The sequence below is a fragment of the Mauremys reevesii genome, linkage group 16 (assembly GCF_016161935.1).
Source record: "Mauremys reevesii isolate NIE-2019 linkage group 16, ASM1616193v1, whole genome shotgun sequence".
Lineage (NCBI taxonomy): Eukaryota > Metazoa > Chordata > Testudines > Geoemydidae > Mauremys > Mauremys reevesii.
This window is the reverse complement of record NC_052638.1, coordinates 2,565,367-2,578,741: the sequence shown is the minus strand read 5'-3', so window position 1 is coordinate 2,578,741 and position 13,375 is coordinate 2,565,367. Positions and strand designations below refer to the sequence as shown.

The window sequence follows — 13,375 nt, the reverse complement described above, 5'->3', positions numbered from 1 at the left end:
ATGTGCCCTTGTTGCCAAGAAGGCTAATGGCATTTTGGGCTGTATAAGTAGGGGCATTGCCTGCAGATCGAGGGACATGATCATTCCCCTCTATTCGACATTGGTGAAGCCTCATCTGGAGTACTGTGTCCAGTTTTGGGCCCCACACTATAAGAAGGATGTGGAAAAATTGGAAAGGGTCCAGCGGAGGGCAACAAAAATGATTAGGGGGCTGGAGCACATGACTTATGAGGAGAGGCTGAGGGAACTGGGATTGTTTAGTCTGCAGAAGAGAAGAATGAGGGGGGATTTGATAGCTGCTTTCAACTACCTCAAAGAGGGTTCCAAAGAGGATGGATCTAGATTGTTCTCAGTGGTACCTGATGACAGAACAAGGAGCAATGGTCTCAAGTTGCACTGGGAGAGGTTTAGGTTGGATATTAGGAAAAACTATTTCACGAGGAGGGTAGTGAAGCACTGGAATGGGTTACCTAGGGAGGTGGTGGAATCTCCTTCCTTAGAGGTTTTTAAGGTCAGGCTTGACAAAGCCCTGGCTGGGATGATTTAGTTGGGGATTGGTCTTACTTTGAGCAGGGGGTTGGACTAAATGACCTCCTGAGGTCCCTTCCAACCCTGATATTCTATGATTCAGCACTCTTATTATTCTCCCTCTCAGCTAGATTCCTTCACTGGTTCTATAAATATTTTAATTTGGTCAATCCACAGTTAAGTGCCAACTCAGTATAGGGGACCAATCCCATACTTGTGATTTAAGTCTCTGTCCCAAAGACCTTCCAGTTTAAAAGGACAAAAACAGAGGTTTCATTTTATGGAGAAATCAAGGTTGCTGAAAAGTACTCAAAGACAATTACCAATCCAAAGCTCTAGGGGCCTGCCAGTTTCACTCATTTCCCCAGACTAGGAACAGCCACAGAACAAGCTGGTCTAAGCAGTTCCTCCTTGCACTTCCTGCTGTTCAGTTATACAACCTTCCTGTCCGCATTTGCATTGCAATTTAAGATGCTGCACAGTAAAGGATCCGTTAATGCCAGTGAAGGTCTCACTGGAGCAGCAAAGCACCCCATCTGCATCTCCACCAAGAAATTGTTCTATTTTCTAGGACAGCACCTTTTCACCATTCCACCAGTGGTTGATTCAACCTGTAGCAATGTAATTAAAGTTAAGGACTTTGTATTTCAAAGCACTGTACAAAGTTTAGTCAAGTTTAACTTTATCCCTTGTCATCACTGATACAAACAGTACCATAATGTTGATTACATAAGCTCCACTGAAATAGGAATGTGGAGGTAGTACCTAGAAATCCATCCTACTTCCTCCAATTATCCTACCAAACGTCTTTGGTGTCTTTAAATGGTTCATTAATGAACAATCATCATTGAAGTGGGTATAGCTTGTCTAAACTGGCTACTGCCCCACACTTCCAGTGAAATGTGATGCTGTACAGTCAGATGGGGTGCTGCAAGAGCTGGAAGATGTGATCAGGGCTGACCAACCAATCAGGAACAAACATTAAAACACTCAAACTAATATGCGCGGAATGAAGGGGGCATTAACAGGGACAACACAGTCTATTTTAACAGCCCAGAAATTAACCAATGGAGGGTGAAAGGGCAAATGGACTTTTTAATTCATAAAAAGAGTACACTATTAGTGAACGTCTCTTAAATACACCAGAGGTTCCAAAGAACCCTTCTACCAAACCTTCTCTTTCTTCTTGCAGCAAATGGTATGCTGCAAAAAAACACGAACGAAGGCCCATGAAGACATCTGCACAGCAAGATCTGAGTTCTGCTTTGTTTTGTATCAAATTTAAACCCCCTGAGAAAAGAGGGATGGGTCGGGCAGGCCACACGAGCAGCCTCCCCTATACTAAAGACTTTCCTAGATCAGATTTGACAGTGTGCATCCAGGAGCAGAGAAGTTTTTCTAGAGACAGGTCTAGTTAATTCTGACTGTAGAGTCACCATATAAAGCAAAAGTCACATAAGCTTCACCAAAGACATAATTTGTTTATTATTTTAAATTGTGTTGGAGGTCTGGTGGGAGTGGAGACAAATCAATCGCAGCTGAGGTGGCAGCAAGTACAACAGCATATTTCCTAGCATGTCAGTAAAGTACTTCAAGCATTAACAATAATTGAGACAACTTGTTAAAGAGGTAATCACTGCAAGCAGAGACACGTCACCTTTTTTGGTAGTTTGTGTCTCTTTTGCTGGTTTTCAGTCATTATAATTAAGTCTGGTGTACATAGAAGTCCCACAATAGCATCCAATTTCCCCGAGTATCATCTCTATGAACCCACTTCCCATCCACCTGCTCTGTGGATACCTTTTCTCCAGGTCGAATGCTGCCACACTTGAGGACATTAATATCATTCTTGCAATCATCCATGAAGCCACAGATCAGACGGTAATCACTGAAGATGATGGCTGTCATTTTGGTGATATACTGGTGACACTGGTATTCAGTGATGTTACCTCTATGGTCCACCAAACAGGACACCAAGTAGCCTTTCCCAGCTAACTCATCTGCACATTCTTTGATCTGTTCAGAGAAAGAGTTGTGTTCAATTATTTAGTAGGAGCAGTTAGACATTTTTAGATCAGCAGGTGTACAAACGGTGTGATGAAAGTTATGTCTACACATCAGTTTGGGCCAAGCAGTAGTGAGACTCCCAGCCCGAGGCAACAGACCAGGCTAGTGGGGCTCATGCTAGCACTAAATAACTGTGTACACAGCAATCTAAAGCTGTGGTTCAGGCTGGAACACTAGTGCGGGAGGTGGGCTTCAGAGTCCAAATCACAAATTCAGAGTGCTGTCTATACAGCTATACTTGGAGCGCTAGCCCAAATCTGTCGACCTGGGCTGGCAGGCTCACTCCCACTCCAAAATTCTGTGTAGATATACCCAAGGAGTTTTAAAAAAGCCATCTCATCACAGACCACTGGGCATACTTACCTGCTAATAATCAAAGATCAATTAATTGCCCAAATTAGGCTGTCCCATCATACCATCCCCCTCCATAAACTTATCAAGCTTAGTCTTAAAGCCAGATATGTCTTTTGCTCCCATTACTCCCCTTGGAAGGCTATTCCAGAATGTCACTACTCTAATGGTTAGAGCTCTTCCATCTAGCACAAGCCTGCACAACATGCGGCCCGTGGAGCCTCACCGTGCGGCCCGCGGGGGGATTCTAAATCCCCCGCACACGGCGCTCTGCGGGCAGCCGAGAGCCCTTTGATTCCCGGCCGTGGCAGGGAATCAAAGGGCTCTGGGCTGCCTGCAGCGGAGGGGAGCCCAGAGCCCTTTAAATCCCAGCCGCGGCCGGGAGTCAAAGGGCTCTGGGCTGCCCGCAGCGATTCCCAGCCGTGGCTGGGATTTAAAGGGCTCAGGGCTCCCCACAGCGACTGGCAGCCCAGAACCCTTTGAATCCCCGCCCGCGGCCGCTGATTGCCCCCTCCCTGGACCCCGCCCCAACTGCCCCCAGGACTTCCACCCCCTATCTAACACCGCTGGTCCTTGGATAAACCCCCGGGATTCCCATGCCTATCCAACTGCTGCCTGTCCCCTGAACCTCCGTCCCATCTAACCCCCCCTGCTCCCTGTCCCTTGACTGCCCCCCCGGGAACCCCATACCCCTTCTCCAACCCCGCAGCCCCCTTACCGTGCCACTCAGACCAGCGTGTCTGGCTCCGTGCAGCTCCAGACAGTTGCTGCCATGCTCCCCCACGGAGCCCACAGCCCCCCCTACCCCCCAGCACCTGCCTTCCAGATTTGAACACCTCAAAATTCAGGAGTGCTCAAGCTCAGTTTGGGCAGCTGTTACTTCATTTCTCCCAAATCAAATATACTGATCCACTGTAACTTGCTGTAGAAAAAGTAGGATAAAATTGAGCAAGAAATGCTTATTAGGACTGGAATTGCTATTTTCAACAGCCATTGCCTTTTTGTTTGTTTAAAAGGAAGACAGTGATATTGCATTGGCAAATTCCCCATAGAAAGAAAGAGCGGAACAAAAGAATAATAAAGGCACCTCAACTTTTCCTCATTTATGGAGGACAGGCTTATAATATGCATCCAGATATCCTCCAATCACACAAGCTGAAAATTGTTCCACTTTACTGCAGCTCTGTAACCATATGGGAACCAGTCCTGTCTGTGTTTTGTGCACATCCAAATTTCCTGCTGAATGACCCGCCCTGGGAGCGTTACCAGTGACCCAGGGCTGGGGTGGCAGGAGGGGGGAACTGCTGGGGGGAGGGCCAGGGCTGGGGCAGCAGCAGGGTGGAGGGAGGGCACTGGTGGGGAGGAAAAGGGGAAGCCCAGTGCTGGGGCGGCAGGGGTGTGGGTCGGTAGGGGGAGAGCCCAGGACTGGGACAGCAGGGGGTAGAGGGGGGAGCCCAGGGCTGGGATGGGGAACAGCCAAATTTTTTTTTGCTTGGGGCAGCAAAAAACCTAGAGCCGGCCCTGCTGGGTTCCCCCAGCTGCCGGAGCCCCGAGCCCTTTAATTTGACCCTGAGGGCTCTCAGCCACCTCTTCAGCTGGGAGCCCCCGGCTGATTTAAAATAAAGTATCACCTCCCCACCCCCAACCTTCCTTTTTGGCCCACAGCTGTTTTGGTGTGGCGGCGCTGGGGAAGGAGGGTTTGTTTCTGCAGGGCCGGGAGGTTTTGGCCCTCAGCTGTTTTCTTTGGAGGAATGTGGCCCTCACCGCTTTACGAGTTGTGCAGGCCTGATTTAGATGATCACAGTGACTCCTTTTGGCCTGATAATCTATCAATTATTTTCTAAACATACCAGCTAACTATAGCATGTGGCCATTTAAAAACCTCATTCGTAAGGACAATGGTTTTATCAAATAATTTAACATTAAAAATATAGTGTAATTTCAACATTTTAACCTATATAACCCCTAGAGAAATTACATTTATAAGAGTTGTTGGGTGAGATCACTAAAGACAAGACAAAATGCATAATTTCTTTTGAGTTAAGGGCAAATAATTCAGTTTCAAAGATGGGGTCTAGCTCAGTCAACTGTGCAGAGAACACAGCAAGTACTAGCTTGCTGCTTCTGGCCACTTCTAAAGAAACCCCATTTTTGGCTCTAGAGGAAGCCAACTGTTATCGTGGGTTAAACTCCTGGCCAAATGCTTATACAAACCATAATATTACAAACAGAGCTGTAAACAGGGGAGTTTCAGTGGGAGTTCTGTTGGAGGAGCAGGTTTTTGTATTTTGTGTATTGTATTTTGTAGTTTGCATGTGTGGAGGCTGGTAGGGGCAGGGTGCTGGGAGAGAAGCAGAGCCCTGCTTAGGGGGTGGGGCTTCCCTGCTTAAGGGTCCTATAAAGGTAGCCAGCCAGTCAGGCAGCGGCATAGACAGCTGCAGCGGAACAGGAGCCAGCAAACAGAGCTGTAAACAGGAGAGTTTACAGGGGGAGTTTGCGGAGGAGACTTATAGACCTAGGCAGAGGAACTGATAGCCTAGTGAAGGGAGTGGGTGGTGGTCTGCCGGTGTTGTGGGGCCTGTTGGGGGTTTGTTTTGGTTTGTGTTTCCTGGACTAACAGGATTTAGGTGGGAAGGCTATGCCTAATACAGAGGCAGCAGTGAAAGACACAATGAGGATGACTGGATGTGGAAGCTGCAGCATGTACATGATCCTGGAGGGGGTACCTGAAAAGAGTTTTGTCTGCATGAAGTGCCGCCTGATAAAGCTGATGGAAGAAAAGATCCGAGGACTGGAGATGCAAGTGGAAACTCTGGTAGAGTGTAGAAGAGGGTTCGAGCGGATGATGGAGCAAAGACATGAGGACGCTGAAGGGAAAAGCTCAGACTTGCAGATGGAAACAGGACCAAAGAACTCTGAGGGGAGACTGCTGGGTGAGGAAAGTGGACAGTGGAAGCATGTGACTAAGAGAACCAGGCAGAGGAAAAGACGGGCCAGTGAAGGAGAAATAGAGCTCAGGAACAGGTTTGCAGAGTTGGAAAATGAAGAAGGGGCACAGCAGGTGATCACTGAAGGTGAGAGGGGAAGGAAGAAGAGAAGAGCAGCTAGTCCTATAGGAACAGGGGAAGAGACAATGGAGACAACACCAAACATGAGCCCCAGGAGGATACGGGATGGGTTACAGAGGACTGCAAGGGTGAATAGGAATCAAGAGGACTTGCAGCCAGAGAGAACAGGGGATAGATCGGAGAATCACACTGTCACCAGGAAAAGGCAAGTCTACGTGATTGGGGACTCGTTACTGAGAAGGATAGACAGACCTGTAACTAGAGCTGATCCGGAGAACAGAAGGGTGTGCTGTCTGCCGGGGGCTAAGATACGGGATGTGGACCTGAGGCTGAAAAGGATCCTAATGGGAGCAGGAAAGAATCCGCTGATTGTCCTTCATGTGGGAACAAATGATACGGCTAGATTCTCGCTGGAATGTATCAAGGGAGACTATGCCAGACTGGGGAAGACGCTTAAGGAAATCGAGGCTCAGGTGATCTTCAGTGGTATTCTGCCGGTTCCTAGAGAAGGGCAACAAAGGTGTGACAAGATTATGGCGATCAACAGATGGCTCAGGCAGTGGTGCTATAAGGAGGGCTTTGGGATGTACAGCCATTGGGAAGCATTCATGGACAAAGGACTGTTCTCTCGGGACGGACTTCACCTGAGTAAGGAGGGAAATAGACTTCTAGGATGGAGGCTGGCACAACAGATTAACAGAGCTTTAAACTAGGAATTTGGGGGAGATGTCCAGGTAATCTCCACGCCAGAATTCAACATTGACAGGGAAGAAAACAAACTAAGAGAGGATGCAGCCATGGGCAGGAGAATGGACATAAGGAGGAAAGGTAGTATAGATACCAGTCTAATTGGTGATACTGGTGGTAGAATGTCTGTGCCTAACCTGGTAAAGAATGTCAGTGAAACCAAACGGCAAACATTAAGATGTTTGTACACTAATGCGAGGAGCCTAGGTAACAAAATGGAGGAACTAGAGCTACTGGTGCAGGAAGTGAAACCAGATATTATAGGGATAACAGAAACATGGTAGAATAGTAGTCATGACTGGAGTACAGGTATTGAAGGCTATGTGCTATTTAGGAAAGACAGAAATAAAGGCAGAGGTGGTGGAGTTGCACTGTATATCAATGATGAGGTTAACTGTAAAGAAATAAGAAGTGATGGAATGGATAAGACAGTCTGTCTGGGCAAAAATCACAGTGGGAAAGAAAGCTACTAAAGCCTCCCCTGACATAGTGCTTGGGGTGTGCTACAGACTACCGGGATCTGAGCTGGATATGGATAGAGACCTCTTTAATATTTTTAATGAAGTAAACACTAATGGGAATTGTGTGATCATGGGAGACTTTAATTTCCCAGATATAGACTGGAGGACAAGTGCTAGTAGTAATAATAGGGCTCAGATTTTTCTGGATGTGATAGCTGATGGATTTCTTCACCAAGTAGCTGAAGAACCAACAAGAGGGGATGCCATTTAAGATTTGGTTTTGGTGAGTAGTGAGGACCTCATAGAAGAAATGGTTGTAGGGGACAACGTTGGTTCGAGTGATCATGAGCTAATTCAGTTCAAACTAGATGGAAGGATAAACAAAAATAGATCTGGGACTAGGGTTTTTTATTTCAAAAGGGATAACTTTAAAGAATTAAGGAAATTAGTTAGGGAAGTGGATTGGACTGAAGAACTTGTGGATCTAAAGGCGGAGAAAGCCTGGAATTACTTCAAGTCGAAGCTGCAGAAACTATCAGAAGCCTGCATCCCAAGAAAGGGGAAAAAAACCATAGGCAGGAGTTGTAGACCAAGCTGGATGAGCAAGCATCTCAGAGAGGTGATTACGAAAAAGCAGAAAGCCTACAAGGAGTGGAAGATGGGAGGGATTAGCAAGGAAAGTTACCTTATTGCGGTCAGAACATGTAGGGATGAAGTGAGAAAGGCTAAGAGCCATGTAGAGTTGGACCTTGCAAAGGGAATTAAAACCAATACTAAAAGGTTCTATAGCCATATAAATAAGAAGAAAACAAAGAAAGAAGAAGTGGGACCGCTAAACACTGAGGATGGAATGGAGGTTAAGGATAATCTAGGCATGGCCCAATATCTAAACAAATACTTTGCCTCAGTCTTTAATGAGGCTAATGAGGATCTTGGGGATAATGGTAGGAGGACAAATGGGAATGAGGATATGAAGGTAGATATTACCACATCCGAGGTAGATGCCAAACTCGAACAGCTTAATGGGACAAAATCAGAGGGCCCAGATAATCTTCATCCAAGAATATTAAAGGACCTGGCACATGAAATTGCAAGCCCATTGGCAAGAATTTTTAATGAATCAGTAAACTCAGGAGTTGTACCGTACGACTGGAGAATTGCTAACATAGTTCCTATTTTTAAGAAAGGGAAAAAAAGTGGTCCGAGTAACTATAGGTCTGTTAGTTTGACATCTGTAGTATGTAAGGTCTTGGAAAAAATTTTGAAGGAGAAAGTAGTTAAGGACATTGAGGTCAATGGTAATTGGGACAAAATACAACATGGTATTACAAAAGGTAGATTGTGCCAAACCAACCTGATCTCCTTCTTTGAGAAGGTAACAGATATTTTAGACAAAGGAAACGCAGTGGATCTAATTTACCTCGATTTCAGTAAGGCATTTGATACGGTTCCACATGAGGAATTATTAGTTAAATTGGAAAAGATGGGGATCAATATGAAAATTGAAAGGTGGATAAGGAACTGGTTAAAGGGGAGACTACAACACGTCATACTGAAAGGTGAACTGTCAGGCTGGAAGGAGGTTACTAGTGGAGTTCCTCAGGGATCGGTTTTGGGACCAATCTTATTTAATCTTTTTATTACTGACCTTGGCACAAAAAGCAGGAATGTGCTAATAAAGTTTGCAGATGACACAAAGCTGGGAGGTATTGCTAACGCAGAGAAGGACCGGGATATCATACTGGAAGATCTGGATGACCTTGTAAACTGGAGTAATAGTAATAGGATGAAATTTAATAGTGAAAAATGCAAGGTCATGCATTTAGGGAGTAACAACAAGAAGTTTAGTTATAAATTGGGGACACATCAGTTGGAAGTAACATAGGAGGGGAAGTATCAGAGGGGTAGCCATGTTAGTCTGGTTCTGTAGAAGCAGCGAAGAGTTCTGTGGCACCTTATAGACTAACAGACGTTTTGCAGCATGAGCTTTCGTGGGTGAATACCCACTTCTTCGGATGCAAGCAGTGGAAATTTCCAGGGGCAGGAGGGGAGGGGAAGGACCTCGGAGTATTGGTTGATCACAGGATGACTATGAGCCGCCAATGTGATATGGCCGTTAAAAAAGCTAATGCGGTTTTAGGATGCATCAGGTGAGGTATTGCCAGCAAAGATAAGGAGGTGTTAGTACCATTATACAAGGCACTGGTGAGACCTCATCTGGAGTACTGTGTACAGTTCTGGTCTCCCATGTTTAAGAAGGATGAATTCAAACTGGAACAGGTACAGAGAATGGCTACTAGGATAATCCGAGGAATGGAAAACCTGTCTTATGAAAGGAGACTGAAAGAGCTTGGCTTGTTTAGCCTAACCAAAAGAAGGCTGAGGGGGGATATGATTGCTCTTTATAAATATATCAGAGGGATTAATATTAGGGAGGGAGAGGAATTATTTAAGCTTAGTACCAATGTGGACACAAGAACAAATGGATATAAACTGGACACTAGGAAGTTTAGACTTGAAATTAGAGGAAGGTTTCTAACCATTAGAGGAGTGAAATTCTGGAACAGCCTTCCAAGGGGAGTAGTGGGGGCAAAAGACCTATCTGGCTTTAAGACTAAGCTTGATAAGTTTATGGAGGGGATGGTATGATGGGATAGCCAAATTTTGGCAATTAATTTGGCAACTGATCTTTGATTATTAGCAGATAAGTATGCCCAGTGGTTTGTGATGGGATGTTAGACGGGGTGGGATCTGAGTTACTACAGAGAATTCTTTCCTGGGTGCTGGCTGGTGAGTCTTGCCCACATGCTCAGGGTTTAACTGATCGCCATATTTGGGGTCGGGAAGGAATTTTCCTCCAGGGCAGATTGGCAGAGGCCCTGGAGGTTTTTCACCTTCCTCTGCAGCATGGGGCACGGGTCACTTGCTGGAGGATTCTCTGCAGCTTGAGGTCTTCAAACCACAATTTGGGGACTTCAATAACAAAGACATAGGTTAGGGCTTTGTTACAGGAGTGGGTGGGTGAGATTCTGTGGCCTGCACTGTGCAGGTCAGACTAGATGATCAAAATGGTCCCTTCTGACCTTAAAGTCTATTAGTCTACCATTTCACATTAGCATTAACCATTTTAATAGACATGCATCTGACGAAGTGGGTATTCACCCAGGAAAGCTCATGCTCCAATACATCTATTAGTCTATAAGATGCCACAGGACTCTTTGTTGCATTTTAATAGTAAACTTTTAGGGTGCCTAACTCCTGGTGACTTCCAATGGAAATTGGTTGCCTAATTCCCTCAAGGGCTTTTGAGAAAAATCACAATATATTAAAATCAAAATGTAGCCAAAGTGGTCTAGAACCAAACAGGACAATTCAAATTGGTATGTAATGTATTAAATAAAAATTAAAGTCATGTTCCCCCAATAGGAAGGTATGGTTTGAGTTTTTAATTCTTAAACATTTTAAAGGGTTGTCTATTAAAAGCTCCGCCTTTTTATTAGTCAGTTTGCAAAATTTCAAGTTGATAATCTACATTATCCAATGCAAAACCAAGATTGTTTCATGCATCTACTTTGCTGTTAAATATCAGTAAGAGTTGTAGCATGTATGATTGATTTTAAAATCAAACTGGAATTTTATAAAACCAGGATGCCACCTGTTTGTATCATTATTCACCACAAAATTATGTAAGAGGAAGACTATGGCAGTTAATGTACAATTAAAATTCTGTGTCTTTCTCCACTGCATTTAGGAGCTTTTATCTAAGATTTATAGTGTAATGTTTACAAGAATGCTAGACAGTCATATAAAAATGGAAATTAACTGTGCTTTGATAAGGGAGCATTCTCAAACATGCTTGGGTTGTAAAAATTCTGTAGCAGCTCTATTACAGAAACCAAAGAGCTGAAAATAGAAAGCATTTGGCTTAACTCTGACTGCAAAGTGTCAGCTTGAAGAGATATTTGTGGTATTGCTTCCATTTTGTAGCTATAAACTTCCAAACACAGCAGAGTGCCAAACTAGATAACTAACTCTTAGGGCAAGCTAAAACTAGAAGAGTTCATCATCCAGGAACCCGTTGTTTGAACCACTTCAAATTTAAAAGAAAAATTCTACCTTGATCCCAGACCTAGCTAACCAATTTTGAGGCCAATATGACACATGGATTTTACTGGGGAAGGGAACATGGAAAATGAGGTTTGTAATGGAAACTCGATTGCAACCTTAAGTATGGAGTGGCTGTTAGTACTCAGTAAAGAATGGAAGGATCCAATCTACACAAAACACCTGGTGGAAGGTGTGACAAAGTAGGAATCTTTAATATTTTTAGAATTCCTGTGTGTGCCTCACTTTCCCAATGTACTCTGCATTCCTATCCAGGGGGTGCAAAGGGTCAGATCTGCTCTTGGGGGCAGACCTGAGGTGTTTCTCATTTAGCTGTCTGTGGCGGAATGAATGGGTCATTAAACAACTGGCGGGAACCAACCCACATCAATGGATAATTCAGAAAAACAATGGGAACCCCAATGGACAGGACAGTTATAGTTCGCAACCAATGACCAAGAAGTAGTAGATTTTCCCCACTTTTAGACAGGAAAGCGGAGCAAAGGCCCCAGGTAGAGAAAAAAGGGGCAAGGTGTTAGGTGGCTGGGACAAGGGCTGGCCTTTGGGCACAGTGGGGGACAGACGTTTTCCTTGGGGACTGAAAAGCAGACAGAGAAATGGATTCCGTAACAGCTTGGCTGGCTGATTACACAAGTTGGGCCAGCATGGACCATGTCTTAACCTTTTGTGTCTCTGCTACTCTAAGGACTTTCAGATTCTGTATGCCTGATGACTAATAAATTGTTCCCTTGTTTTGAAAATGTTGCTGTTGTCGCTGCAAATACTGAGAACATTGTGCCCTGAAGGGGCACAGTACAAGCCTCCCACAGGAGACTGTTTTGGCTGGATTTTTGCAGGGAGCCATGGAGAGAGAAAGGGATTGTGGAAGGCCCAATTTCAGAGACTCAGAGGCCATGGACCTGCCCCTATGGAACTGTGTGGGTCTTTGGGGTACAGCACACTAAAAGAGGCCACTTCCAAGGGACTGGGCCATAGACCAGTCCCTGTGGATTTGTGACAGGTCAAGCAGGAACTGAGGACTTCTTAGTTTATCGTTTCTCTTCATTCTGTTCTTATCATTCCTCCTGTCCAACCACTTACTACAACTCAAGTTAGACATTTTTGCAAATATCAAATGATATCCCCAGGAACCAGCCTCCCCCCTCCACTCCCTTCCCCTCCCCCCAAATGTGGAAGATGGGACATGGTCTATTGTCAGTTCAATCTCCCCGTAGACAGGGCTTGTCTAGACTGGTTCAGCTAACACGTTTTTTTAACATCTTTGTCTATATTAGGTTCTAAGCAGTGTTTAAACTGCGTTAATTACCAATTAGCTATCATTTTAGCATCCCACTCATTTTCCCCAATCTAGACAAGCTCTACGTGTTCTTTAGATGGATTTGAAGTGTTTTCGCTTTGGTGGCAGAGGGGTAAGAAGAACCTACTAATATAACAAACAGGTGAAGCCATCCCCTTTCTTCACCCTCACCTCTGCAATGGTGGACTTACAGACCTCTCTGGCCACGGATTCAAACTTCAGGTCTGTAGTCAGGTTCAACTTGTAGTTCCACAACAGCTAAATAAAAAGAGAGAATACATTATTTTGTATAGGAAGGGTTGGAAGTTTTGCACTACGGATGATAAACAGATTTTTTTGGCTTCAGACTAAAACAGAAACTGAGGCAATCTCCTTCACATACATTTAGGGCTTGTCTACACTACCACGCGGGGTTGATCTAAGATACACAACTTCAGCTACATGAATAGCGTAGCTGACGTCGATGTACTTAGATCTACTTATCATGGTGTCTTCACTGCGTTAAGTCGATAGCTAACGCTCTCCTGTCAACTCCGCTTGCACTTCTTGTTCTGGTGGAGTATCGGAGTCGACAGCAGAGCGCTCAGCAGTCGATTTATTGCGTCTATACTAGATGCGATAAATCGACCCCCTCACTGGATCGATCACTGCCTGATGATTTGGCAGGCAGTGTAGACAAGCCCTTACTGTGGTTCATTATGAATGAGCTTCATTCTTCGGTCATATCTAAA

The 13,375-nt window shown here is 44.8% G+C and overlaps 1 protein-coding gene across 4 annotated transcripts in view; it reads right to left on the bottom strand.

Moving 5' to 3' along the window:
• The window catches only part of GLG1 (golgi glycoprotein 1), a 208,108-nt gene that overhangs the window by 80,363 nt on the left and 114,370 nt on the right, over window positions 1-13,375 (bottom strand). For all 4 annotated transcript variants that reach the window (XM_039502848.1, XM_039502849.1, XM_039502850.1 and 1 more), the window contains exons 3-4: window positions 12,816-12,902; window positions 2,329-2,544 (exon numbers count right to left, since the gene is read on the bottom strand). In XM_039502848.1, the coding sequence (XP_039358782.1) occupies window positions 2,329-2,544; window positions 12,816-12,902 (303 nt within the window). The remainder of the gene's footprint in view (window positions 1-2,328; window positions 2,545-12,815; window positions 12,903-13,375) is intronic.